A 21,048-nucleotide genomic window follows, 5' to 3' on the forward strand; every position below is an offset into this window, starting at 1 on the left:
TTAACAAAATAATCTTCACCAAATAAATTAAATCAAACGTAAACATAAAAGAGAACCATCTAAAGTTATCTTACGAAACATATTATAAAATTAAGCATGAGTAAAAAATAAGCAAATGTTGTAAGCAATTGAGAAGTAATTTATCTTATTGGTCCGCCTACAACGACAGCCATATATCATTTGTGTCGATCTCAAAGCAAAAGTCTCATCACTCTTTGAAAGACAAAATCAAGAAAATAATGCTAACTCAATTACAAGACAAAAGAAGACATTCACATAACGGTGAAACAAGAAAGATTGTGTTTGATATGTTTTCCTTTACTTTTGGGTTAATTGGAAAATTTTGCCAAGCCATGCACAGATAAAATATAGAAGTAGTGTAAGTAAAATAGATATATCCTATTCACACATTGAGTGAAATTTCCATAACAAAAGGATACAGACAAAAGAGTTATTATCAACGCATATGTACACACTAGGTAGATCTACAAATATGAAATTTACTGTGTCTTAAGAAGCTAAGATGCATGATATTATATATGGATGTCGTGAAATGTTAAAACCAAAACGTGCGTTTGTTCCCTCTCAAATAAAAATTCGTGACTTCGAGAAATTTTTTTTCAGTAAAAGACAAAATAGTGAAGAGGATGGGTTGAATCATGTAAGAATATAATAACGTTTCTAGTTTTTGGAGATTTTGCTAAAACCCTAAGCAATGATATGTTGCATCTGCTACAAATATCTAAAACAGTAATTTTCTTAGAATTGCTAATCACAGACTATATTTTGTTCTAAACACAATGATAATGAGTGAATGTTAGAGAAAGAAAACGTACGTTTGTATTGTGTGTATATCTTGAAAGACGTATATGTACGTGACTGATGAGACCTAACATAGACCCAAAATCCATGCAACCTTGTCTTTCGTCCCAATGCATTTGTAAGCTTTCTCATAGACATTTTCCTATATAACTATTTTATTATATTATTTAAAACTACTATATCAATAATTAGAGCGAATGAAAAAAAAAAAAAATCAATTATGCCATCATGTGATATAAATTATTTATTTTTATAGATTACTCCATGTGAGAATATTGGTTGGTACGAAGCCCTCACAAAGACCAATCCAAATTGAGAGAAAGTTTCATAAAATATACACAAGAAATAAAATTGATAATATGGTGTGAAGTTTGAGCTTTTCCTTTCCTTTATAACCTTGAAAGGTCAAAAGATGTTGTCATCTCTTATCTTTCTCCATTTTAAATTTCTGGAGCCAAACCTTAATATTCCTATAACATTCATCACCACACTATAAGCAGGTAGGCCAATGTTTTTCTCACAATCTTCTTCTATCTTTGTTTTCCTTTATTTATCTTCCTCTGTTTTAGGAAACGTTTACTAAAGTTAGATCTTTATTTCTTTTTTTTTCATACTCTTGATGATGATTCATTCACCTCTGACTTTTCAGATTTTGTAAAAAAATAGACTTTGAATAGGTGGTGCTCTTATATTTTGTAGTATTGTAAACTTGAGAAAAGCAAATCCAACTTTTTGAGAATTTATTAATTATTATTAAGAATAATCCCAAAAGATATGTTCTAAATTCTTAAGTTTTGGGAAACAAATCCAAACTTTGAACTTCATACTGTATAACAGTATAAGATATCTTATTCATATTTACACTAATTTTGTTTATTATTACAAGTAAACAATTTAGAGATTACAATACATGACGTGGGATGAAAAGATCTTGCCACGTGTTGTAATCGTAGACGAGCTCCTCGCTTCCTTGAGACTCGCCTTCGCCTTTGCTTTTTTTAATTTTTAACAAAAGCGAAAAAGTAGACAAAAATAAATTAAAAATAGATTCCAACAAAGCTAAATTAAAATTATTAATTACTGAGAAAAAGACAATTAAGGATTTGATTTAATTAATTGTTTTTTTTCTTCTTTTTTTTTTTCTCTGGTCATTGCACCTTCTCTCTTAGACAAAGAAAATAAAAATCCAATCTTTTTGAAGTTTTCACAATTAATAAATCACCGATAATTTTGTTTCTTCCTCTTCTTCTTCTTCATCATCGATCCTTTTATTGAATTTGATTTGATTCTGCAATAGGAGGAGCTTGGTTGTTCATCTTTATCTTCATCATTGACGAAGAACACGAAGAGGTAACGTCTCGCTAATCTCAATTCCGTAAATTTTGTTGTTGATGATTCGTTTTGATTAAAAGTGGAATCTGGGTTTTGATTGTTCATTTTGGCTGATGAATTGAATTCAATATCAGGTGAGAGATGAATTGGAGAACAATGGGGTTTGAAAGTTTGAACCTTTTGGGATGTTTGGATTGTGTGTGTTTCTGGGATCTTCTCGGAGTGAACATGTAAATGCGTGGTTCTAGGTTTTGAGAATGAGTGAATGTTGTTTTGTTAATCAGAATTGACATTAAAAAAACAAAAAAGGAAGGATTTTTAGGGTTTCAATTGAAGCGTCGTAAAGGATGACTAGTATCCAGCCTCTACAACAAAAATCAGAGTCTAGGGATGATGTTCGTACCGAGTTTGAGCGTGGTTTGGAGGAATTCATGCGTGGGCACTTGGACGAGTGTATCTCTTTTGGGTCTTGTAGTTCTGTTCACAATCCAGATGATGAGGATGAGGAAGGTGATCAGCTTGTGAGGAGGAGACGAAGGTCTGAACTTGAAGGTGACAATTTGGCTGAATCATCTGCTGCTCAAAGGCGTCATTCTCAGATTTTGAGCCGATGGGCTGCAAGGCAGGCTCAGGAGATGATTACTACTATTGAGAGGAGGAACCGTGAGTCTGAGTTGATTGCTTTGGCTGGTTTGCAAACTGTCTCTATGCTCGATTCGTCTTTCCTTAGGGAGTCTCAGTCTCCATCTTCAAGGCGTCAGGGTGCTGCGAGTGAGAGGCCTAACACTCAGGCATCTGGAATTTTGCAGATGTGGAGGGAATTAGAAGATGAGCATGTGCTTAACAGGGCACGTGAAAGGGTTAGGGAAAGATTGAGGCAGCAACGGAGTGTTGAGTCTAATACTAATTTGTCTGTCTCTACTGCGTCGGAGAGTCAGGTGAGTGAAAACAATGGGGCTCTGAGAGACTCGAGTGAGAGTGAGAATGATTATGGATCCTGGTCGCATGATCGAAATGAGCATGGGGATAATAATAATTCTTCCAGTAGGGAACAGTCTCCTGATGTTGGTGATAGCGAGAGGGAGAGGGTGAGGCATATCGTTCGTGGATGGATGGATAGTAGAACTAACGATCATTCATCTAATGTAAGACAGAGAGACGGTAATCACAGAGCAGAGTGGCTGGGTGATACTGAACGGCAAAGAGTCAGGATTATAAGGGAGTGGATGCAAATGACAAGTCAGCAGAGAGGAGGAGGAGGACCTCGTGCAACACCAAGAGAAGAACAAAGGTCTAGTTCAGAAGTTGATAGGAACCAAAATCATGACACTGCACAAGTTGACAGGGTCCGTGTAGGGTCAGCTGTTAACCATGAAGAAGGGCAACCGCGTCATGTTCGTCAAAACTTGCGGAGAGTAAGAGGTAGGCAGGCGTTACTTGATTTGCTTATGAGGGCTGAAAGAGACAGGCAACGGGAACTCCAGGGCTTGTTGGAGCATCGTGCAGTGTCTGATTTTGCTCACCGCAACCGGATTCAGGTTAGTTTTTAAAGTACCAGATTCGTTTTTGCTTCTTTATAGGATATGAACTGCACTTCTTTTTCCTATTCTTTTTTCCATTGTGGGATTCTGAGATACCATTACATCTTTAACAATTCATGTTCTGTAGATTTATTTTGCCAGTATGATAAATTTATAAATGCTAAACAAATAAGAGTTTTGGTGTTTGGAATTTGGATTGGGATAAGAAAAAGTCTTTGAAGGAGCAAGAGATTTATCCTGTGTCATGCTAGGACTGGACAACAAACGTCATATATTATCTGTAACTTAGCACATTAGGAAATTGTAGACTGATTGATAATGCCATAAGATTTTCTGCAGTCGCTTCTTAGAGGAAGATTCTTGCGGAATGAGCGACCTGCAGTTCCAGAGAGAACTCCATCAATGGCTTCAAGGGAACTTCTTCAGCTAAGAGAAAGACAAACTGTTTCTGGCTTGAGGTAAGAATTCCTTCCAATTCCATTTCAATATTTAAAACAATTTTCTCATTCAGTTTCCTGCCACTATCATGTCAGCGATAAGATTTTAACTCAATCATAATAATACAACTATTCGACGAATCCGTATAGGACTACGCAGATGCGAATTCTGATATCCATGCATCTCATCTTCTCTCTGATAAAAAACTCGGACTTTTTTCTTTCTGATTTTTACTTGGCGTTTAGCTTGATTGCTAATAATGGTCTAACCCTCACGTTGGTTCTGTCTCAGGGAAGGGTTCCATAACGGGAGGGAAAGTATTGTCCATGAACAGAGTAGCAACACTGATAGCGACAATAATTCCACAAATGTTCTTGCAATTGCTATCACTGCTGAGAATTCTCAGCGTATAACCGATGATGAGATTTCAACTTCTTCAGGACAAGGGAATAATAGTCCCGTTTTGCATGATGACTCGGAAAGCAACCTAACAAATGCGGATAGAGACTGGGAAGAGGATACCAATCAAAGAAGGATCTGGCAGGAAGATGTCACAGTAGATGAGAGGCTAAATTTGCAGGAAACAACGTTAACGCAATTGAATGGGTATGATAATACAGATACAATAAACCATGATGAAACATCGGTCACTGACATTCACCGAGAAACCAGTGGATTTACTGATGATGAATATCGCACACAAGAAGCCCATGGCGTTTGGCATGAGGAAAACTCTAGACAATCTGATGAGAACTGGCCTCAGACACGGCCAGAATCCCTAAGGAGTCGCCGTGTAGTACAGTTGAGAAGACTGAATAGGTTCCATCCGCCTGAGGATGACAATGTTTACAGCATGGAACTCAGGGAGCTTCTAAGCAGGTACTGAAAAGATTTCAACCACATTTTTGGATTTTTTTTCTGCTAGATTGATATTTTCTACCATCTTTTCTGTTTATAGGAGAAGTGTTTCTAATCTACTACATAGTGGTTTCCGTGAAAGTCTGGATCAACTGATACAATCATATGCTGAAAGGAGAGGACACACTCATGTAGACTGGGATCTGCACGGTACCCTGCAAACAGCAATCCCAGATTCTCTAGACCGTGACACAGACCACCCAGTATTTGTACGGAACGATAACCAGCTTAATGTCACCAATGGTACACAACTGCTTCCAACTCCACCTGCGCCTCCACCCCAGCCAATATGGCACCAAGAGTTGCATCACACTAGTTGGTCTCGTCACACTATGCATCGGTCTGAAATTGTAAGCCTTTAATGAAGGGTTTTAGCCTCGAGTCTTTAATTGAGTAATTAAATGTCTTAATGGCATATCATAAGCTTGGTTCAAAGGTGTAATGTAGAGATATCGCTCTTATTGCTTGCATTAGGAATGGGAGGTAATGAACGACCTAAGAGGAGACGTGGCGAGACTGCAGCAAGGAATGAGCCAGATGCAGAGGATGCTCGAAGCCTGCATGGATATGCAGTTAGAGCTGCAGCGTTCGGTTAGACAAGAGGTCTCTGCAGCCTTAAATCGACCTGCAGGTGACCAAGGTCTGTGCTTAATCTACCCAACGAACTTTTGTTTCTCATTTGGTTAACTTGCGTATATCGTATGTTAAAAGACGAGTTATGCAACAGGTATGAGCCCGGAAACATCAGAGGATGGATCAAGATGGAGCCATGTAAGGAAAGGGACTTGTTGTGTTTGCTGTGACAACCACATTGATGCTCTCTTGTATAGGTAACCAACTAGTAGCTCAAATCTGTTGCCTCTCTCTCAGACTCAATACTAAATAAATCATTTGAATTTGCAGATGTGGGCACATGTGTACTTGCTCAAAATGTGCTAACGAGCTTATAAGGAACGGAGGGAAATGTCCATTGTGTAGAGCACCGATTATAGAGGTAATCCGAGCCTACTCCATTTTATAAGCCTCTTCTAAAACACATATGGAGATAAAGACAATGCAAGGAGAGAAGAAAGGACCTGCAGCATCAAGAAATGTGTTTTTGGTTTTGGGGGTTCCTTAATAATTTATGTAGTTGTAGTATCTTATTCAAATCCATATTTGATGTGTATAGTCTAATATTAAATTTACTTTAAAAAGGAAGAAAAGAAAAGGCTCTCATTGATAATAAGACATGTCTAATTCGTACTTGCCTGAGTCACATTTTATTTTATTTAATATATAAGCCACTCGGATACTTTTCAAATAAGATCAAAGAAAGAGTAAAAAAGCCCTGAAGCTGGTTAATGGTGGTGATAAGGTACAAAACGTGGGTTAAAAATGAGATGGTTCTTCTACTTTAAATGTGTAGTAGACATGGCTCTTCTTTTGGCCACAGTACCATTCAATACTTTCTATTTTAATGCCATTTAAATGCTTGGTCCAATCTTCTCTATTTATTTCATTTCTACCCCCACGTAACCTAATTTTCATAGGCTATTTAGTTACATATTCATTGCATCCACTATTTCGTCTGAACAACATATTTTCAATTCGTTTATATACTATCAAAAGTTATTTTTGGATAACAGATTTAGCTTCTTCTTTTCTTTCTTTCCTTTTTGTGGCTAAAATGTAACTATAGTTCGTTCAGTCTACTTTTTAGGGACTGAGCTGTGTGTGACCTTCGTTTTAAATTATTATATGATTAGTTTGCAGAATTCACGATGGTGTATTGTACCATAAGTACCCGGCTAATTATTGTACCCCACTAGCCAACCTAATTTTTAATAACATGTTGTATGGGACTGGGAATACTAATATATTGAATAATGTTTTTGATATCATGTACTCAGATACAACAATCATGGTGATTTTTACGGCGTGTATAAAAGTATTACAGTTTATTGCAGGTACTTTTACGCACGATCTAATATAATATACACCGGATCAAAGACGATTAACAAACAATTAATCTAAATTTTTTTTCTGTCATCGTGCTTACCCACCTTTATCCACATTGCATTTACAAGAGATCTCCATCAAAAGTAAATCTACAATGTAAACTTTATTTTATCAATTAATTAACCTTTTTGTATAAGCAAAATTTTGTTTTTCATTGTTAATTCCTCACAAGTACAATGTCAACCCATTGGTAAAGGTCATTTTTATCAAAATAATATGTTAGTAACATATATAGTAACAACAACAAATCATATGTGTGGATGTCTAGCTAGAAGTAACTCAATGAAAAATTCAATGTTCAGAAGTAACTACTCCATGTCATAAATTCAACTGTGACAGATGCATAGTAGTAGTGATTAGACGAATTCATAGTTTCTCCACAGCTAGTCTTAAGAATAATCCAACGTGGATATTGTGTGACATGCATGGTAGACATTACAAACCATTGAATTACTTATATATGGGCCTTCATCACTGCTTCACTAAATTCAACAACCATTCAATATTGCTGCTGCATGCATGTTCTTTTGTCGTAATCGTGGCAATGGTAGTGAATTTTATGTTAGGTATAACGTAATTGTCATTAGATCAACAGATATAAGCTGCAAACCATATTTGTTGGTTTTTTCAATCTTCCCAACAAATCAAGATTACTGCTGAATTATTTTTGAAAATACTATAATCAAATGTTTGTTTCTCAAACATATATATAGTAAAACTTATTGGTAATAATAATAAAATCCCACCCGATCCCGATCGATCTTCCGAGTACGTGACGAATGGGCACCCCTAAATGAATTGTAGATTAATTTTTCTACGAGACGTCATCCATAACATTAAATTTCATTAAATTAGATTAATTTACAGATCCCAAAGCCGTATTTATCGCTCTTCATGTCGGTCCAAAAATGTCAGAGATCAACATGAATTTCCGATCAAACTTTACTTGATTACTTTTATATATATTAGCTTGCAAAATAAGCAACAATCTATTTTTCTATATAAAAAAAGAGAGTTGAAAATAGTTGGATCAAGGCATCATTATCTTTCTCGTGGCTTCTTACGCAAGCTCACACGTAATACACGCTAACCATTACAACATATCTCTCATCCAACCAAATCAAATCACTCACCTAAACTGTTAATTCACATTTTTATAACCTGACTTTACCTTTTCATTTTTTTACTAATGTCTTTCAAAGTTTTCAATATTGCCTTTATGAAATGTCTGACTTTTAGTTTCAGTAGACATGATGTCATATAATTTATAAAAGTACATAATTCTTACTATATATCATCATAATTATGTTTTTATGTAAAATTAGATCGGAAGGCATAATTATGCGCAACATGGTATCACATAATAGAAATATATCGTGGCCGACAGAAATAATTGCTTGCAAAGGCAACTCGTTTTCTCTCTTTTTCTTCTTTCTTTATTCAGTATTATTTTGAAATTGTTACTTTTGTTTAATGAATTACCATCATAACCCATGACACAGAATTTCATAATCCCATATACTACTATTTTGGATCAATTCAAGAGATTTTCATATATCCAATCTCAAAAAAAAAAAAGTACCTCAATCAGCTAATGATGAAAAAACGTACTTTTTGGCCACACTGAACAAATTGGTAAATGCTATAGGCTTTCACTGTTCAGTTTCATATTATAACTCCGTTTTTTTTTTTTACTAAAAGATGATATATACATACTTGTGCATGCGGCTCGTTGTAAATTTATTTTAAGTTGTCGATAAAAATTACTTCATTCGTTTTCAAAACAGCTAAGAGCACAATTTAGTAAAAGAAAAAAAAGATTCCATCAATCGATCGCACATGTATATTTATAGAGTGGGTCGACGTGTAAAGTTGATAAAAAACATTACATAAAAATAAATAAAAAAAGCTATGGAACCTTTAATGAGATTTCTCAATTATTGATCATCTTCTTGAACAAGAACGGAAACTTCTCCGCCGCGTGGCCACCGTGGTGGTGGTGGTTGTGGATGACGTCATTGTCTGGTTGTAAACGGAGGAGAAGAAGCTTTCGATCTCATCTTTGTTGACGATGATCTCATACTTGGGCAGTGACGTCATAAGCTTCCTCTTGCAAGATCTGACGCGGAGAGACGAAGGTGTAGAAGGTGGACGGGGTTTGTGAGGCGGAGGAGGAGGAGTAGTTGCGGTGGTTGGAGGAATCTTGTGGTCGGAGGAAGTGGGAGTGGTGCAGCCGCCGCCGCAGTCATCATCATCTATGTTGGTGTTGACGATCGGATCTTGATGGCTGGTGGGAACTTCAAGATGGGCAGATCTTGTATTAACCCAAGATCCATTCCTTTTTTTTTTTTTTTATAGAAATATTAAATTTATAAGTTCTTGAAAGGGTTTTTTTTTTTTTTTTGTGTTTTGTGTTTTGGCGTGTGCCTGAACAAATCTTCTTAGAGAAGTGGACTTGTAGGTTTCTTATATATATGTGCTTCTGTCTTTACGTACATGTCTTTTTTGTTGTATATTATAATTAGAGAAAGATAAGCCATGGTAGAAATCAAATCCACTACTACTACTTCGCTTCATTTACATTTGAGAGATAATTAAACTAAGCCACATGCCAAGTAAATCTGTTATTACTTATTAGTACTTTATAAGAGTTTAGATTCTTAATTAATAATATATAATATGATTATGTTATTATTATTATTTATATTGTCAACTATTATTATAATTATTATTATTTGACGTAATAGTGGAAATGAAAGTTCTTACATGCATGTTCAAACAAAAAAATTACTATAATAAGTTTCTTAGAGCAAATTTACAATGAATATGCAAATTTTTTAATGATTTGCTATTCCTTAAAAAATAATTTTTTAAAAACGTATAAACCAACTTTAACTATAATTTTAACTGTTTTATATGTCATTAAAAATATATTTTTTTATATATATCGGATATGTTTTACTTTTATCAACGAACAAAGAAACGTGTGTTGCTTGAAGCTTAAAAAGCTAGCCACTAAAGAAAATTCCATAGGTAAGCAAAGAATATAGAATTTTTAGATTGATAGTTACATCCACTAAAAAGTCACCTTTGGAAAATGAAGAATTAAAAAGAAAATGTCGAAAAGAGGGTATATATTCATGGTTTTAGATTGATAGTTACATCCACTAAAAAGAAGAATCCAATCAAGAATAGGGAGCCTATATATATAGAAGTAATTTTACTTTAACAAAGATTCAAAGAACACAATTTCCGAAAAATCAAACTTTTATCAATGCAAACGTAGACTTATAAACATGCTTATAAATATTACTTTTAGAAAAGAATCAGAATGTTATATTATGCGAGTAAAATAAATCTAACATGCAAATTTGTTCGGTTAAAAAGTAGTAACATGCATATGTTTGGAAAATAAGCAAGGAGTAACATGCATAATATAAGTTCAAGTACATAATATATATTTCTTTTTAAAGTTATATCAATAGTTAGGCACATATAAATAGGATTCAAATTTTAGCTCAAAGTTTTTAATCTCTAGATCTAAACGTAGAGGTTGGTTAGAATTTATGTCGTGTACTGCTAAAGAAACTATAGAGACATGTCATGTGTATAGACTTTTAGACTTTTTGTACATGCATGATGTATCAATTACATGCATATTTTAATAAAACCTATTATAACTGCGATCTGGATATAATTGCAATCGGTTTTAATCTTATTCTTTTTATAAAAAAAAAATTACCCAAGATTCCATAAGGAAGAAAGTATCATAATTTTAATAACTAAGATTCCATCGGCATATCTTTAAATGATACTGTTGATTTTGATATTTAAATTTGTATCCCGCACGACATCTACACGTTCGTTTTAATCATGGTTTTTTATATGTGCCTTACTATAGACTCTTCATGCGATTATATACATACATAATTAAGTATCTATACATATTTGAATAAATTATACTGTATATAATAGAATTGAATCTAGAAGTCAGCATATACATGATGTATGAGTGTATACAGACTTGGTTGCAAAGGTATTAAGGTAAAAATTAGTGTGCAGAGAATCTAAACATCAAAAGAATTGCCACGTGTCGACCTTTATGGAGGCATGTAGTGTGATGTAGGGTTGATCTGTGGATGCGACTGGGCGATATCAGGCAGTGTTAAAGCCTCCCCCCAAAAAAAAGAGGGACAGATAAAGAAACAATCTCTGTGATCTTTCTCAGTTTCTCAATCTCTCTCTCACTCACTGTCTTTTTTTTGTTGTTATCTTTTCCCATTTTTTTTACTTTTCTTTTTTTAACACGAGTAACAAATACTATGTGTTTAACTGTTCCTTACGCAAAAATGCATGGACAACTTTTGTTTTCTGGAATCTGGACCACTTTTTGTTTGTTCTATCGATCTTTTTTAACAACTTTAGTTGTTGACAACAACAAAAAAACGTTTGTTGTTAAGCGTTCGTGCTTTTAAATTTTTTTGCAAGTTCTTGTTGAAAATTTGAACCATTTGGTGTATATATCAACACATCTAGCATTCTAGCTTAAATAACTAAGAAAGTAGATTAATTAATAAATATTCTGCTTTGTTTTGTATGTATATGATGATGATGTGTAAGAAGATTAATAGTATTCATTAGTGTAATTAACCAGTAAGCTGAAAAAGAGGAACAGTTTGACAAGAATTTCGAACATGACACGGTATTCGGAAAATGAAATTAATTATACGCAAGAGTCAAGAAGATAGCTAGTTTTGGTTTTAAGTTTTTGCGAGTAGATCTATATGAACAGAAACCTAGGTCGATATAAACAAGAATGGATGCATAAAATCTTCAATATGCAAAGTATATAGTAATATATTTACGTGGTTGACATGAATACAATTAATACGTGCTTCAGTTAGTATGTATTAGTGTTTTTTATTGTATTCGTTGTAAAGTACGATTGAGACAAGGGAAGCAAGTAAAACGTAACGTGCATGTCTCCCTAATAATTAATGTATTTATCCATATAATATTATCGATCAAGCTAAATGTTTTCCATACTATATTTTAATTTAAGTAACCGATCGATCATCATCGATACCAAGTGGATAACGATCATGCATGATGGTTCTCTCTTGGATCTATATGTTTCATATTCTATTGTCTCTTATACAAATATTCAAACCTATATACTATACACACGACAAAAAGAAGAAAAACAAAAAAAGAAAACTGGAATATATATAAAATATCAGTGATCAAAAGAAAACTGGAATATATATAAAATATCAGTGATCAACAGTCTAACAATTAGGCTGTTATAATATAGATAATATAAAAATATTTATGTTTATTCAATATATTTGACTTTAAAAGTTTGAAGCTTATGATATCATGCATCTCATGTCTGTGTTTCAATTTTCTTCACATACACCAAAGACTTAACTGTCGTTTAAAATATATATATATTTCTTCGTCTATTTATAAATCTTACGAAGTAGATTTCAGTTCATGTCCTTTTTCATAGGATACCAAAACGATACCGAGAACTCGGAGTGATTGGGAAAATTAGAGAGCTAGAGTACATATAGCTTAAATGGTAAAACCAAACCAATTTGGAGAAAAATTTGAAAAAAGTATTGGGACCATTAACTTACTTACCAAACCAAACCCCATCGACTTTTCTTGATTCTTTCCTTTTGTCCCCATACCATTTAATTTTGCGAAGTCGTTACGTTACTATTCCGATTGATCCAATTGACGATTAATAAATGTTTAGCTCTTTTGGTCAGTTTTGATGTGGACATGAAAGAAAGGGAAACTTTGCACGGTTTAGCTTTTCTAAAGTTTTGTAGGATTTAATTATTATTGTCCCTCTATGTTTGCTAGATTGCAAAAATGGGTTTGTTGAAGCGTCGATCGAGCCCAAAATTTGCATGTGACTGTGTGAATCTATCTGTCTTCGAGCACCTTTGTCTACATTATTGCGATATAGATACATTTTTACTTTATTTTTGGTTTTAGATATAGATAGATAAGTTAGGTACTGAGCTTTAGTAATGATTTTATTTTTTATTTTCTTTTGTCGAGTGTTCCACTAGATTCTCTACGAAAAATCAAACACGAGGTGGTGAATCTGCTGCATTCAGGACGGTCGTTGGCATTGTTGGTCATGGGTCTTGTCATCTTCAACGCTTGTACGGTTCTTTCACTTTTCCAAAGTCTATAAAATTATGATAAAAAGTGATGTAACACTTTGTGGTTTTCTATTTTCTTGCTTATTAGAAACTTAAAATTTTAGCGAGTTTTTTTTTAGCAATTTATGATTGCAATATCATATATGATCTCAAATAAATGAAAAGACTGCCTCTGGTCTGGTTGAGAGACCCAAGTTGGTCGAGTTATGATGATAATAAGTTGAATGAAATTATGCAGCATCAACATCAAAATTGCCTTTTTTTATTCTAAAACCAATGAAATTGTAATGTATATACAAAAACCATGAAAGATATATAAAAAAAAAACCTAAATCAGTGGCTAAGAACATGAATGCTTTTGTTTCTTACTGAGTTCAAATATTGAAGGAAAAAAAAAAGAGAGTTCTGAAAGAAACCTTTACTTTGATGGTGAAGAATGAATTCTAAATCTAAGCTCTCCTATAATCTCCAGACAATGGCAAGAGTGAATCTTTTGCTTTCGATATCTCCATATCTCCAAGTGAATCTCATGTGTTTTGTTTCTCCCTGTCAAAAAAGAATAAACTCTCGTCGAGACTGAGGCCAAGTTAATCCGTTCGGTCTTTAAGCTCTCTCGTCCCGGGTCTTGTATGCACGCGAACAGATCTCTGTTTTTATCCTCCGAGTGATTTTTGCTTGTAACCGTTTTTGATCCTATCGTAAAGTTTCTCCTTAGTTTTACGCTTCTTGTCCATTTTCAATCGGTATCTTTCTTCACGTTCCCTCTCGTAAACGCCTTTCCAGTGTACTTCCCCGGTTAATGGCCATAGCCATCTTTCCCTTGGATGGTCTTTATCATCTGCTGCTTCTGCTAAGTCTTCGTCCATGCTTTTCAGTAAAGTGAAGTTAAAGTACTTAGCCCACATTAAACCTTTTCGTTGTGGTAATGGATGTTGTTCCTCAAGCGTGCCATCTCTTGGGTTTATGTAAACCATTATTCTCCCGCTGTGATATGCCCAGACATTAACCAATATTTCCAGAACCCGGCAGTAACAATGCTTTCTCTACTTATTGTTGAAAAAACAGAACCATAACAATCAGAAATTTGTGAAATATTGGAGTACAAAGCAACCAAGTAAGAAACTGGGTTTTTTACCTCGAGTATTGATGAAGCCAACGAGCAACTATTGGAGTCGTTAGTATTGTTGTGCAAAGCATCTAGAGACTCCGAGAACATCCTGTGGTTGCGGTTTAAACTGGGGCAGTGAGTTTGGGGGATATGGTGGATGTTTTGGAGAATATGTGGGAATAATATTTACCTTGAGAACATGACAAACTCGAGGAAAGACGGAGTTGGCATCACCCAATTGTGGAGTGAAGACCAGTGATGACCATCTTCAGGCATGGGAGGAAGCGCTTCAATGTGTTCTGGTAACCCATACATATTCCGGAATGCATCTTCAAAAGTGGTTCTGCATCAATTTAATACACGAGAAACCGATGTGAGCTCACCATTACTTATTGGTTAGTTTATGTATGGCATGTGTCATGTAAAGATATGGGTTGGTTCAATATTATGCATCTGTATATTTTCCTCGCTACTATCAGCATAAATTATGTAACAGTTACTGCGGGGAGGAGTACCTGCAGTTTCCTTGGTTAAGGATATCGCACATAGACCAGAATGTGAGCTTATTTTTACTTCCATACAAGTCACCATCAATGTCTAATCTTGTCCAGAAGTAAACAATCTCCCCCTTTGTTTCTTGTTTTATAATGTTTTCCAGAGACTCTTCAGCTTTAGATGATAACGAGACCTGTCTCCACAACAAAAGTGTCACCAAACAGTAGAACAATGGATGTAATGTAAAGCTGGATATGTGCCTTTTCAAAAATCAAGCCTTCCAGTAATTCAAATAGAGTGATACTTATGAACTGTAACTTTGTAAATTAGTTATCAACAACACTACTTTTAAAGAACTACCTTCCTACCAGCAGCACGCCATGACTGAAATCCAATCCAAGGTCTCATGTGAATGCTATCAACTTTATTCGCGACAGAAAACATTCCTCCAATTTCACAAAGGATATCTCGATAATAGGTATCATTCAGTAGAGGTAATCGGTCTGCTGCATCTACGTCGTCTGAGCTTAGCCTTCGATCTTTGCTGGACTAAAGTGGAGATATGACCAAAAAATCAAGACCAGCAATATTATTAAGCACAATTCTAACCTTGATACTTTATGCAGATTTAATAACTGCCGGTTGAAAATAAGAAACCAATAATGAAGCTTACCAGGCTCAAACCACGGTACAGAGAGCCATGATGCAGAAAGGGCCAAGCCCCAGCTCCATCGTAAATCTCATAAATGCATAAAGGCTGGCCAGTTCGTTCTAGTTCTCCTTCATCCCGTTCATTCACTTCAAATTTTAGCTTCTCCGATTTGCGAGCATTCCGGTATATCTCCTCCCAATCCTCAACATCTCTTTCCATTCTGTCCTCTAGCTATATATCAGACGAAGAAGAAATAGTTCAATAAAACAGACCAATGCAGCTCAACCAGACTCACAGAATAATGTCTAGGGAGAACCTAGAAATATGTCTGATGGCAGCAAAATTTGATACCTCCTCAGATTCTACTTTTTCGTACTCTTCAGCTCCCTCGATCTCGTCAAGAACATCCCAGTCTAATTTGGAAGGAAGCTCATCGGAAACAAATAGGGTATTATTGTCAAGAGGGTTTGTTGACTCAATAACACCCATGAACTTCTCTTCGACTTGGAAAATAATTCCGGATTTTCCAATGGAAGCATACGCGGAGTCCTGGATGAAGCTTTCTGGCTGCTCTATTTCACTCCTGAAGAGATTCCACTCCCATGCTGTCACTTGATGTTGAGAAATAGAACCTGGCAAGTAAGTATCAGATGGAAAATGGAGTATGTTCTCCAAAAGCCGAGCATAACCAGTTATGCATTCTGTTGCCATCAAGTTCTTAGTTAATAGTCTCCCTGAAGAAGCAACTGTTCGAGCAAATTTAGAGAGCCTTCCATCTGATATCAAGGGTGAAAAAGCCTTCAACAGTGCATCAGGATCGTTTCTTCGAAAAAATATTCCATGAACTTCATCAGCCATCTGCAGTTAAAGGTCCGAAAATAAGCAAACAACGTGTTTGGCATTGTCTGATAATCAGGAAACTATTAACTTCAGTGTACTCACATATTTTTTCATGACAGGAAAGTCAGGTGTTATGATTGGGATGCCAAAGCTCATAGCTCGCACAATTAATGGAGGAAAATTTTGTTCCTCTTGGGACGAAGCATAAACAAGAATATCAGCCATCAGTAGAACTCTATTCACATCCTCGTCCAAACCAAAATGCCGAACAGTGCCTTCGGTCAATCCGAGCTTCGACGCAACCTCCTGCATTTATGTATTAACACACAATTATGTTTTCAGTAGACAATCTCAACCAATACTAGTCACATACAGACGAATCAAATTGTCCGGGGATATTCTTTCCATGACAAATTATAATGTGTTTTTAGTAGCACCAGACCAATGAGCATCTGCGGATTGCATTGATTACGGAAATTATAGGTCCTAATCATTTAGGAAGGACAAGATATGATTAAATCCTACCAAAATATTTCTTACCTGTACAGCATCACTCTGTCCGTTGGTAGAATTACCATATAGAAAAACAAACTTAAAGGAACCGCTGGTATCTTTTCTCCTCCCGTATCGTGTTAAAAGTGGTCCCAACATGTGCATTGCCACGGCATTATCCCAAGAAAACTCATCATAAAAGAAGGAACTCCCAAGCACCAAGATGATCAGGTCATCCTCGCCAAATTCGTTAATCTCTCTTAGTTTTTCTTTTGTATGGATTTCACTGTAGCTTTCCGCAGCCCAAACATCAACTACAGATTCTGGAATCACAACGAAGTTCCCATCATCAAGAACGCTATGCAACATCTGAACAAATAATAATAAGATCTTAGTTGAATACAAAGCACACACTTTGGTACACTAATGTAAGCTTATTGCGGACAGGAATCTACCGGCAGGGTAAACTGTGGAAAGACAACCACAGCTGCTCTTGCAAAAGCACTTCTCCAGTGGGAGATAAGAGAATTCTGGCCCATCCTTTGGTAAACAGGCAGCCGATTTGCAAGAATATCTTCATGAACTATCCATACAAGTGGTACAGAACGAAATGGCTCCTGCATAAGGCTGCATATATAATTTTATCATCCTAGAATCTTAACTACAGAAGTAACTTGCAAAATTCTGAGAAGCCCAACAGCTTGTTACTTTTTCACATCTTAGGCAGTATAAGTAAGCAATACAAAAAGCACTCTGATAGCAGGCTGCTAATCAAACTTAATTTACCCACCTTGAAATGGCTTCTTTTGCTTCAAGCGAATCAGCAATAACTCCTTCAAAGCTGCAGAAGATGAATCACTGTAAATTTATCTAGGTGGAGTTGGAGAAACAAAAAATATTTACTAAAGCAACCGAGAATCATTTGCTAAGAAATCTTATTTGAAAATATGGCCAGGAAAACAATAAGAAAGTTTTCAATGAGTTTCTAGGACACGTACATTGTCCAATCAGTGTGCCCCAACTGCCCTGAAACCAAAACTTTGACATGGCCAGCTAGCTGTTCCCACAATGAGCGTGCTTCACCATTCTCTACGGCAAAAACCTGACAACGTTTAAGGTCACAAGCTTTTCTACGAGATGCGAGAAATAAGACACATATAAGCTTGTATCCACTTCACTGCATATTTGTGGTGGATTAACAAATTAGAGAATCCATTCTGCTTTTAGCATAATTAAGAGAAAATAAAAAATCTTCAACATGAATGCTAGAGCTGCAAGTATAAAATGCCATAAAGTTTCACCTTAAACACATAACCCAGTTTTTGAAGATTCTTCATAACTGTGACCAACATTAGTGTTCGGGGATCTTTCTTCATGTTCCCTAGTACCTGTCGTTCATAACATATACAACAGAAAATGAACCGAAAGTGCATGGAGATAGAGATAGAAAGAGGATAATATGAGATCGATCAGAGAAAATAAAACAGGGTTGATATACATAACAACGGTAATTTTCCAAAGCTTTCCAAAGCTAATGTGGACATGACTCCTATTAGACTGAAAGGAATGATCGACCATGCAAGTAATTGCAAAATAACCGTGAACAACCCACTTTCAAGTTCAAGAATAATATGCCAACAGACTCCTTAACGCTACTACAACGTAATTTAGCTTCAAATCCATACCAATACCCCAAGGTGCAGCAACTAACAGAAGCACATGGCACTTTCACATGAGCCTGTATATGTCTAGTCAGGACGTGTAGGATTGCTAAAAAACTATATTATTTCTTCCATTGGCTCAGACTCAAACACAAAAATTTAGATCTTGATCCCATAAAGTCCTACTGACAAATTCAATCTTACTGGTGGTAATCTACTTTAAGCTAAGATGAGAAAAGAACATAAACCAGGGTCCACATCAAATTTTCTAAAAGAAAATCTCTTTCCCAGAGAATCTTGGCCAAGCCGCTTTTCCAAAACAAAAACTTTCCTTAAGTCTGAACCAACACTACTTGAAAGACTCCTCTTTTAAAACATAATGAACAATATTGCGCGTTTCCACAATCAAAACCTCGGAACCCAAGTGCTAAAGATAAAAAATATCACTAGCTGTCTCACAGTGAACACACTAGTCTACGAGAGTAACTAAAGTGGATCTAACAATCCTAAACACTTAACAAACACAGGTCTCTCTTCCAATGCATAAATTTTAAAAAGGGTATATAAAGAAAGAACTCACGAGAGCAAGCCTTGGGGGACGAACACCAATCCTAACAGCGGAACGCAAGGGATCAAGCCCTTCCCCTTCAATCAACGTCCTAGCAATACCAACAGGAACATACTTCAACGTAGTCCCCAATCCAATTCGACTACTCACCAACCCTCCCTTAACATTCCCTTGCCAAGTAATCGAATTCTGAAGCAATAGCGAAGACATAACGAACGCACAAACCGTAAAAGCGACGAGAAAGTAAAGCAAACAAGTGCCGCGTGGCTTAAGCAACGAAATCAATCCTTTGCGATTCAACGATCGGCCAATGTGATGAGGTCGGTTACGCAACAACGAAGGCCGATCCAAACCAGAGTGAGATCGATCTCGCCTGTCGCTTGAATTCCGTTTAAGACGGAGTCGATCTCTAACGGAATGAAAAGATAAGTCTCCGTTTCCGGATAGGTTGTGATTATTGTCTCTCCCGACGCCGCCATTGTCATCGATCTCGAGCGAGAGAGAGTTTCTCCCCATGGAGAAAGAAGCAGCTTCACTGGGTTTGTTTCACAATAATACTGAAGACGAAGAAGAAGAAAGAAGCTTCTCTCTCTCTCACTTCTCTGTTTCAGGTGCCACAAAACTTCACCATGAGAGATTCAGATTTTGAGTTTTGCGAATCTGTTAAGCGGAGGAGACAGTGGTGGTGGTGGTGTGAATGTGAAAGAGAGAGATTGAAACAAAATTTTATATTTATTTAATTGATTTAAATTAAAAAAAAAAAGTGTAATTAAGTTAGGACGGTGACAACAATCGTATCGTCAAAAAGATGAGATTTTTTTAAAACGCGTTTTTATTTACATACACACACATAGTCACACACACAAGAAGTCCAACTTGCTTTTTTTTCATGAGCAGTAATTGTCACTATTAGTGATAATGAAATCTCTTCATCTTTCGTAAATCTCTATCTAATTATGTCACTTTGCTTTATTTTGAGTTATATATGCAAATAAATGGTACTACTGCTTTTGATAATGAGTGTAAACAACATGACTACTACTCTTTCTTTCTAAAGCATCTTTACTAGGTTGGTTTAAGAACCTTTTTTTAGGTAATTATTCGAATTAACTAGTGATTTAAGAGTCGGATAACCCGATGCAAAATGTTCATATCTTTTAGTACTAGTTTTTTTTTGTTGTTGTTGTTGACATTTATATCTTATCCTAGTTTAATTATACGATTGTTTTTTATCACAATAATATAGGCTTTTGCTTGGTAAATATGCACATTAATCATCTGCCATATGATAAAAACGAGTATATTAGTATATGATTTGAAGCATTGAATCTTCTAACGTGTCCGTTGATTACAAAACAATCAAAATTAAATGAGAATACTATTACTAAATTACTACTACTAGTATTAGTTATCAGATGCTTAAGAAAGGAGCAATTATACTATTATAGAGTATAGTACAACCACTGTATAGTGAAAAGCTCTTTGCGTTCTGCAAGTGAATTCAATGCAGCGGGACTGTTCTTTTTTTATTTGTAGTTTACTTTTAATTCAATGCTGCATCCTGCATATAAATATGGTTACATCCAATTTTCTCCAAATTTAGAATGTATGAAGCATAAATAATACCATAACACTAGAGAAAGAAAAGAAACCTAAAACGTAACATGCGTAGACCAGGACAAATTTTGAATCGATTAGACGTAGATATATTGATGACCCCATGTCTTTTACATCAAAGAATCACAAGTTGTTACGAACAACACAACCTCATCCACACTGACACACCCTTTCGTTTTCCATAATACTGTACATTTGTCAATCGTTTTAAGTTTTGAGGGTCCATCCATAATTATATAGCTCTTAATTATATAATCACATGATTTTGTACTACTTTTCTTTTCCTTTTCTTAGATTTTTATCTTCATCCGTGCAATTATTGAGAAAAATGTCAGGTCGTACTTTTTATATTGACATTCATATATAATACATGTGTGTATT

The 21,048-nt window shown here is 35.4% G+C and overlaps 2 protein-coding genes and 1 pseudogene across 9 annotated transcripts; 1 reads left to right on the forward strand and 2 right to left on the reverse strand.

The window, feature by feature from the left end:
* The first annotated feature begins 1,086 nt into the window (after positions 1-1,086).
* On the forward strand, positions 1,087-6,296 carry LOC104768634 (uncharacterized). The gene is made up of 9 exons (XM_010492656.3): positions 1,087-1,322; positions 2,120-2,172; positions 2,289-3,692; positions 4,035-4,153; positions 4,425-5,012; positions 5,092-5,401; positions 5,526-5,691; positions 5,779-5,881; positions 5,955-6,296. The coding sequence occupies exons 3-9, from the start codon at positions 2,502-2,504 to the stop codon at positions 6,070-6,072; spliced, it is 2,595 nt and encodes an 864-aa protein (XP_010490958.2). The 5' UTR covers positions 1,087-1,322; positions 2,120-2,172; positions 2,289-2,501; the 3' UTR covers positions 6,073-6,296.
* Positions 6,297-8,802: 2,506 nt separating this feature from the next.
* Positions 8,803-10,019, reverse strand: LOC104768635 (cyclin-dependent protein kinase inhibitor SIM pseudogene; annotated as a pseudogene). The gene has a single exon (XR_015593911.1). The product of XR_015593911.1 is annotated as a cyclin-dependent protein kinase inhibitor SIM pseudogene (transcript).
* A 3,457-nt stretch (positions 10,020-13,476) lies between these two features.
* Positions 13,477-19,888, reverse strand: LOC104768636 (uncharacterized). Of its 7 annotated transcripts, none has more exons than XR_015593914.1 (14): positions 19,063-19,821; positions 18,123-18,209; positions 17,820-17,923; positions 17,612-17,662; positions 17,277-17,448; positions 16,870-17,190; positions 16,432-16,635; positions 15,841-16,347; positions 15,511-15,716; positions 15,206-15,386; positions 14,858-15,030; positions 14,533-14,685; positions 14,370-14,451; positions 13,477-14,277 (listed from the first exon to the last, which is right to left on the reverse strand). XR_015593914.1 is itself a non-coding variant. In XM_010492658.2 (14 exons), exons 1-14 carry the CDS (start codon positions 19,564-19,566, stop codon positions 13,888-13,890), a joined length of 3,147 nt encoding a protein of 1,048 aa, XP_010490960.2. In that variant the 5' UTR covers positions 19,567-19,888; the 3' UTR covers positions 13,477-13,887. The 7 variants fall into 7 exon arrangements, 2 of the variants coding, with proteins under 2 accessions (XP_010490960.2, XP_087362560.1); XR_015593913.1 differs by having other exon boundaries at positions 15,198-15,386; XR_015593912.1 differs by having other exon boundaries at positions 15,511-15,720.
* Between the last annotated feature and the right edge of the window lie 1,160 nt (positions 19,889-21,048).

This window comes from Camelina sativa, chromosome 20, assembly GCF_030686135.1.
Source record: "Camelina sativa cultivar CO46 ecotype springtype chromosome 20, ASM3068613v1".
Taxonomy (NCBI): Eukaryota; Viridiplantae; Streptophyta; class Magnoliopsida; order Brassicales; family Brassicaceae; genus Camelina; species Camelina sativa.

What these genes read in the sequence shown, in the direction of transcription:
- LOC104768634 (XM_010492656.3), top strand. Translation starts at nt 2,502, where the DNA reads ATGACTAGTATCCAGCCTCTACAACAAAAATCAGAGTCTAGGGATGAT. An exon ending in CTCAGGGAGCTTCTAAGCAG is followed by an intron (nt 5,013 to 5,091) that starts GTACTGAAAAGA and finishes TTCTGTTTATAG; the next exon opens with GAGAAGTGTTTCTAATCTAC. An exon ending in CTATGCATCGGTCTGAAATT is followed by an intron (nt 5,402 to 5,525) that starts GTAAGCCTTTAA and finishes TGCTTGCATTAG; the next exon opens with GAATGGGAGGTAATGAACGA.
- LOC104768636 (XM_010492658.2), bottom strand. Translation starts at nt 19,566, where the DNA reads ATGGGGAGAAACTCTCTCTCGCTCGAGATCGATGACAATGGCGGCGTC. An exon ending in AAAAAGTAGAATCTGAGGAG is followed by an intron (nt 15,721 to 15,840) that starts GTATCAAATTTT and finishes TCTGATATATAG; the next exon opens with CTAGAGGACAGAATGGAAAG. An exon ending in CTTAACCAAGGAAACTGCAG is followed by an intron (nt 14,686 to 14,857) that starts GTACTCCTCCCC and finishes AAATTGATGCAG; the next exon opens with AACCACTTTTGAAGATGCAT.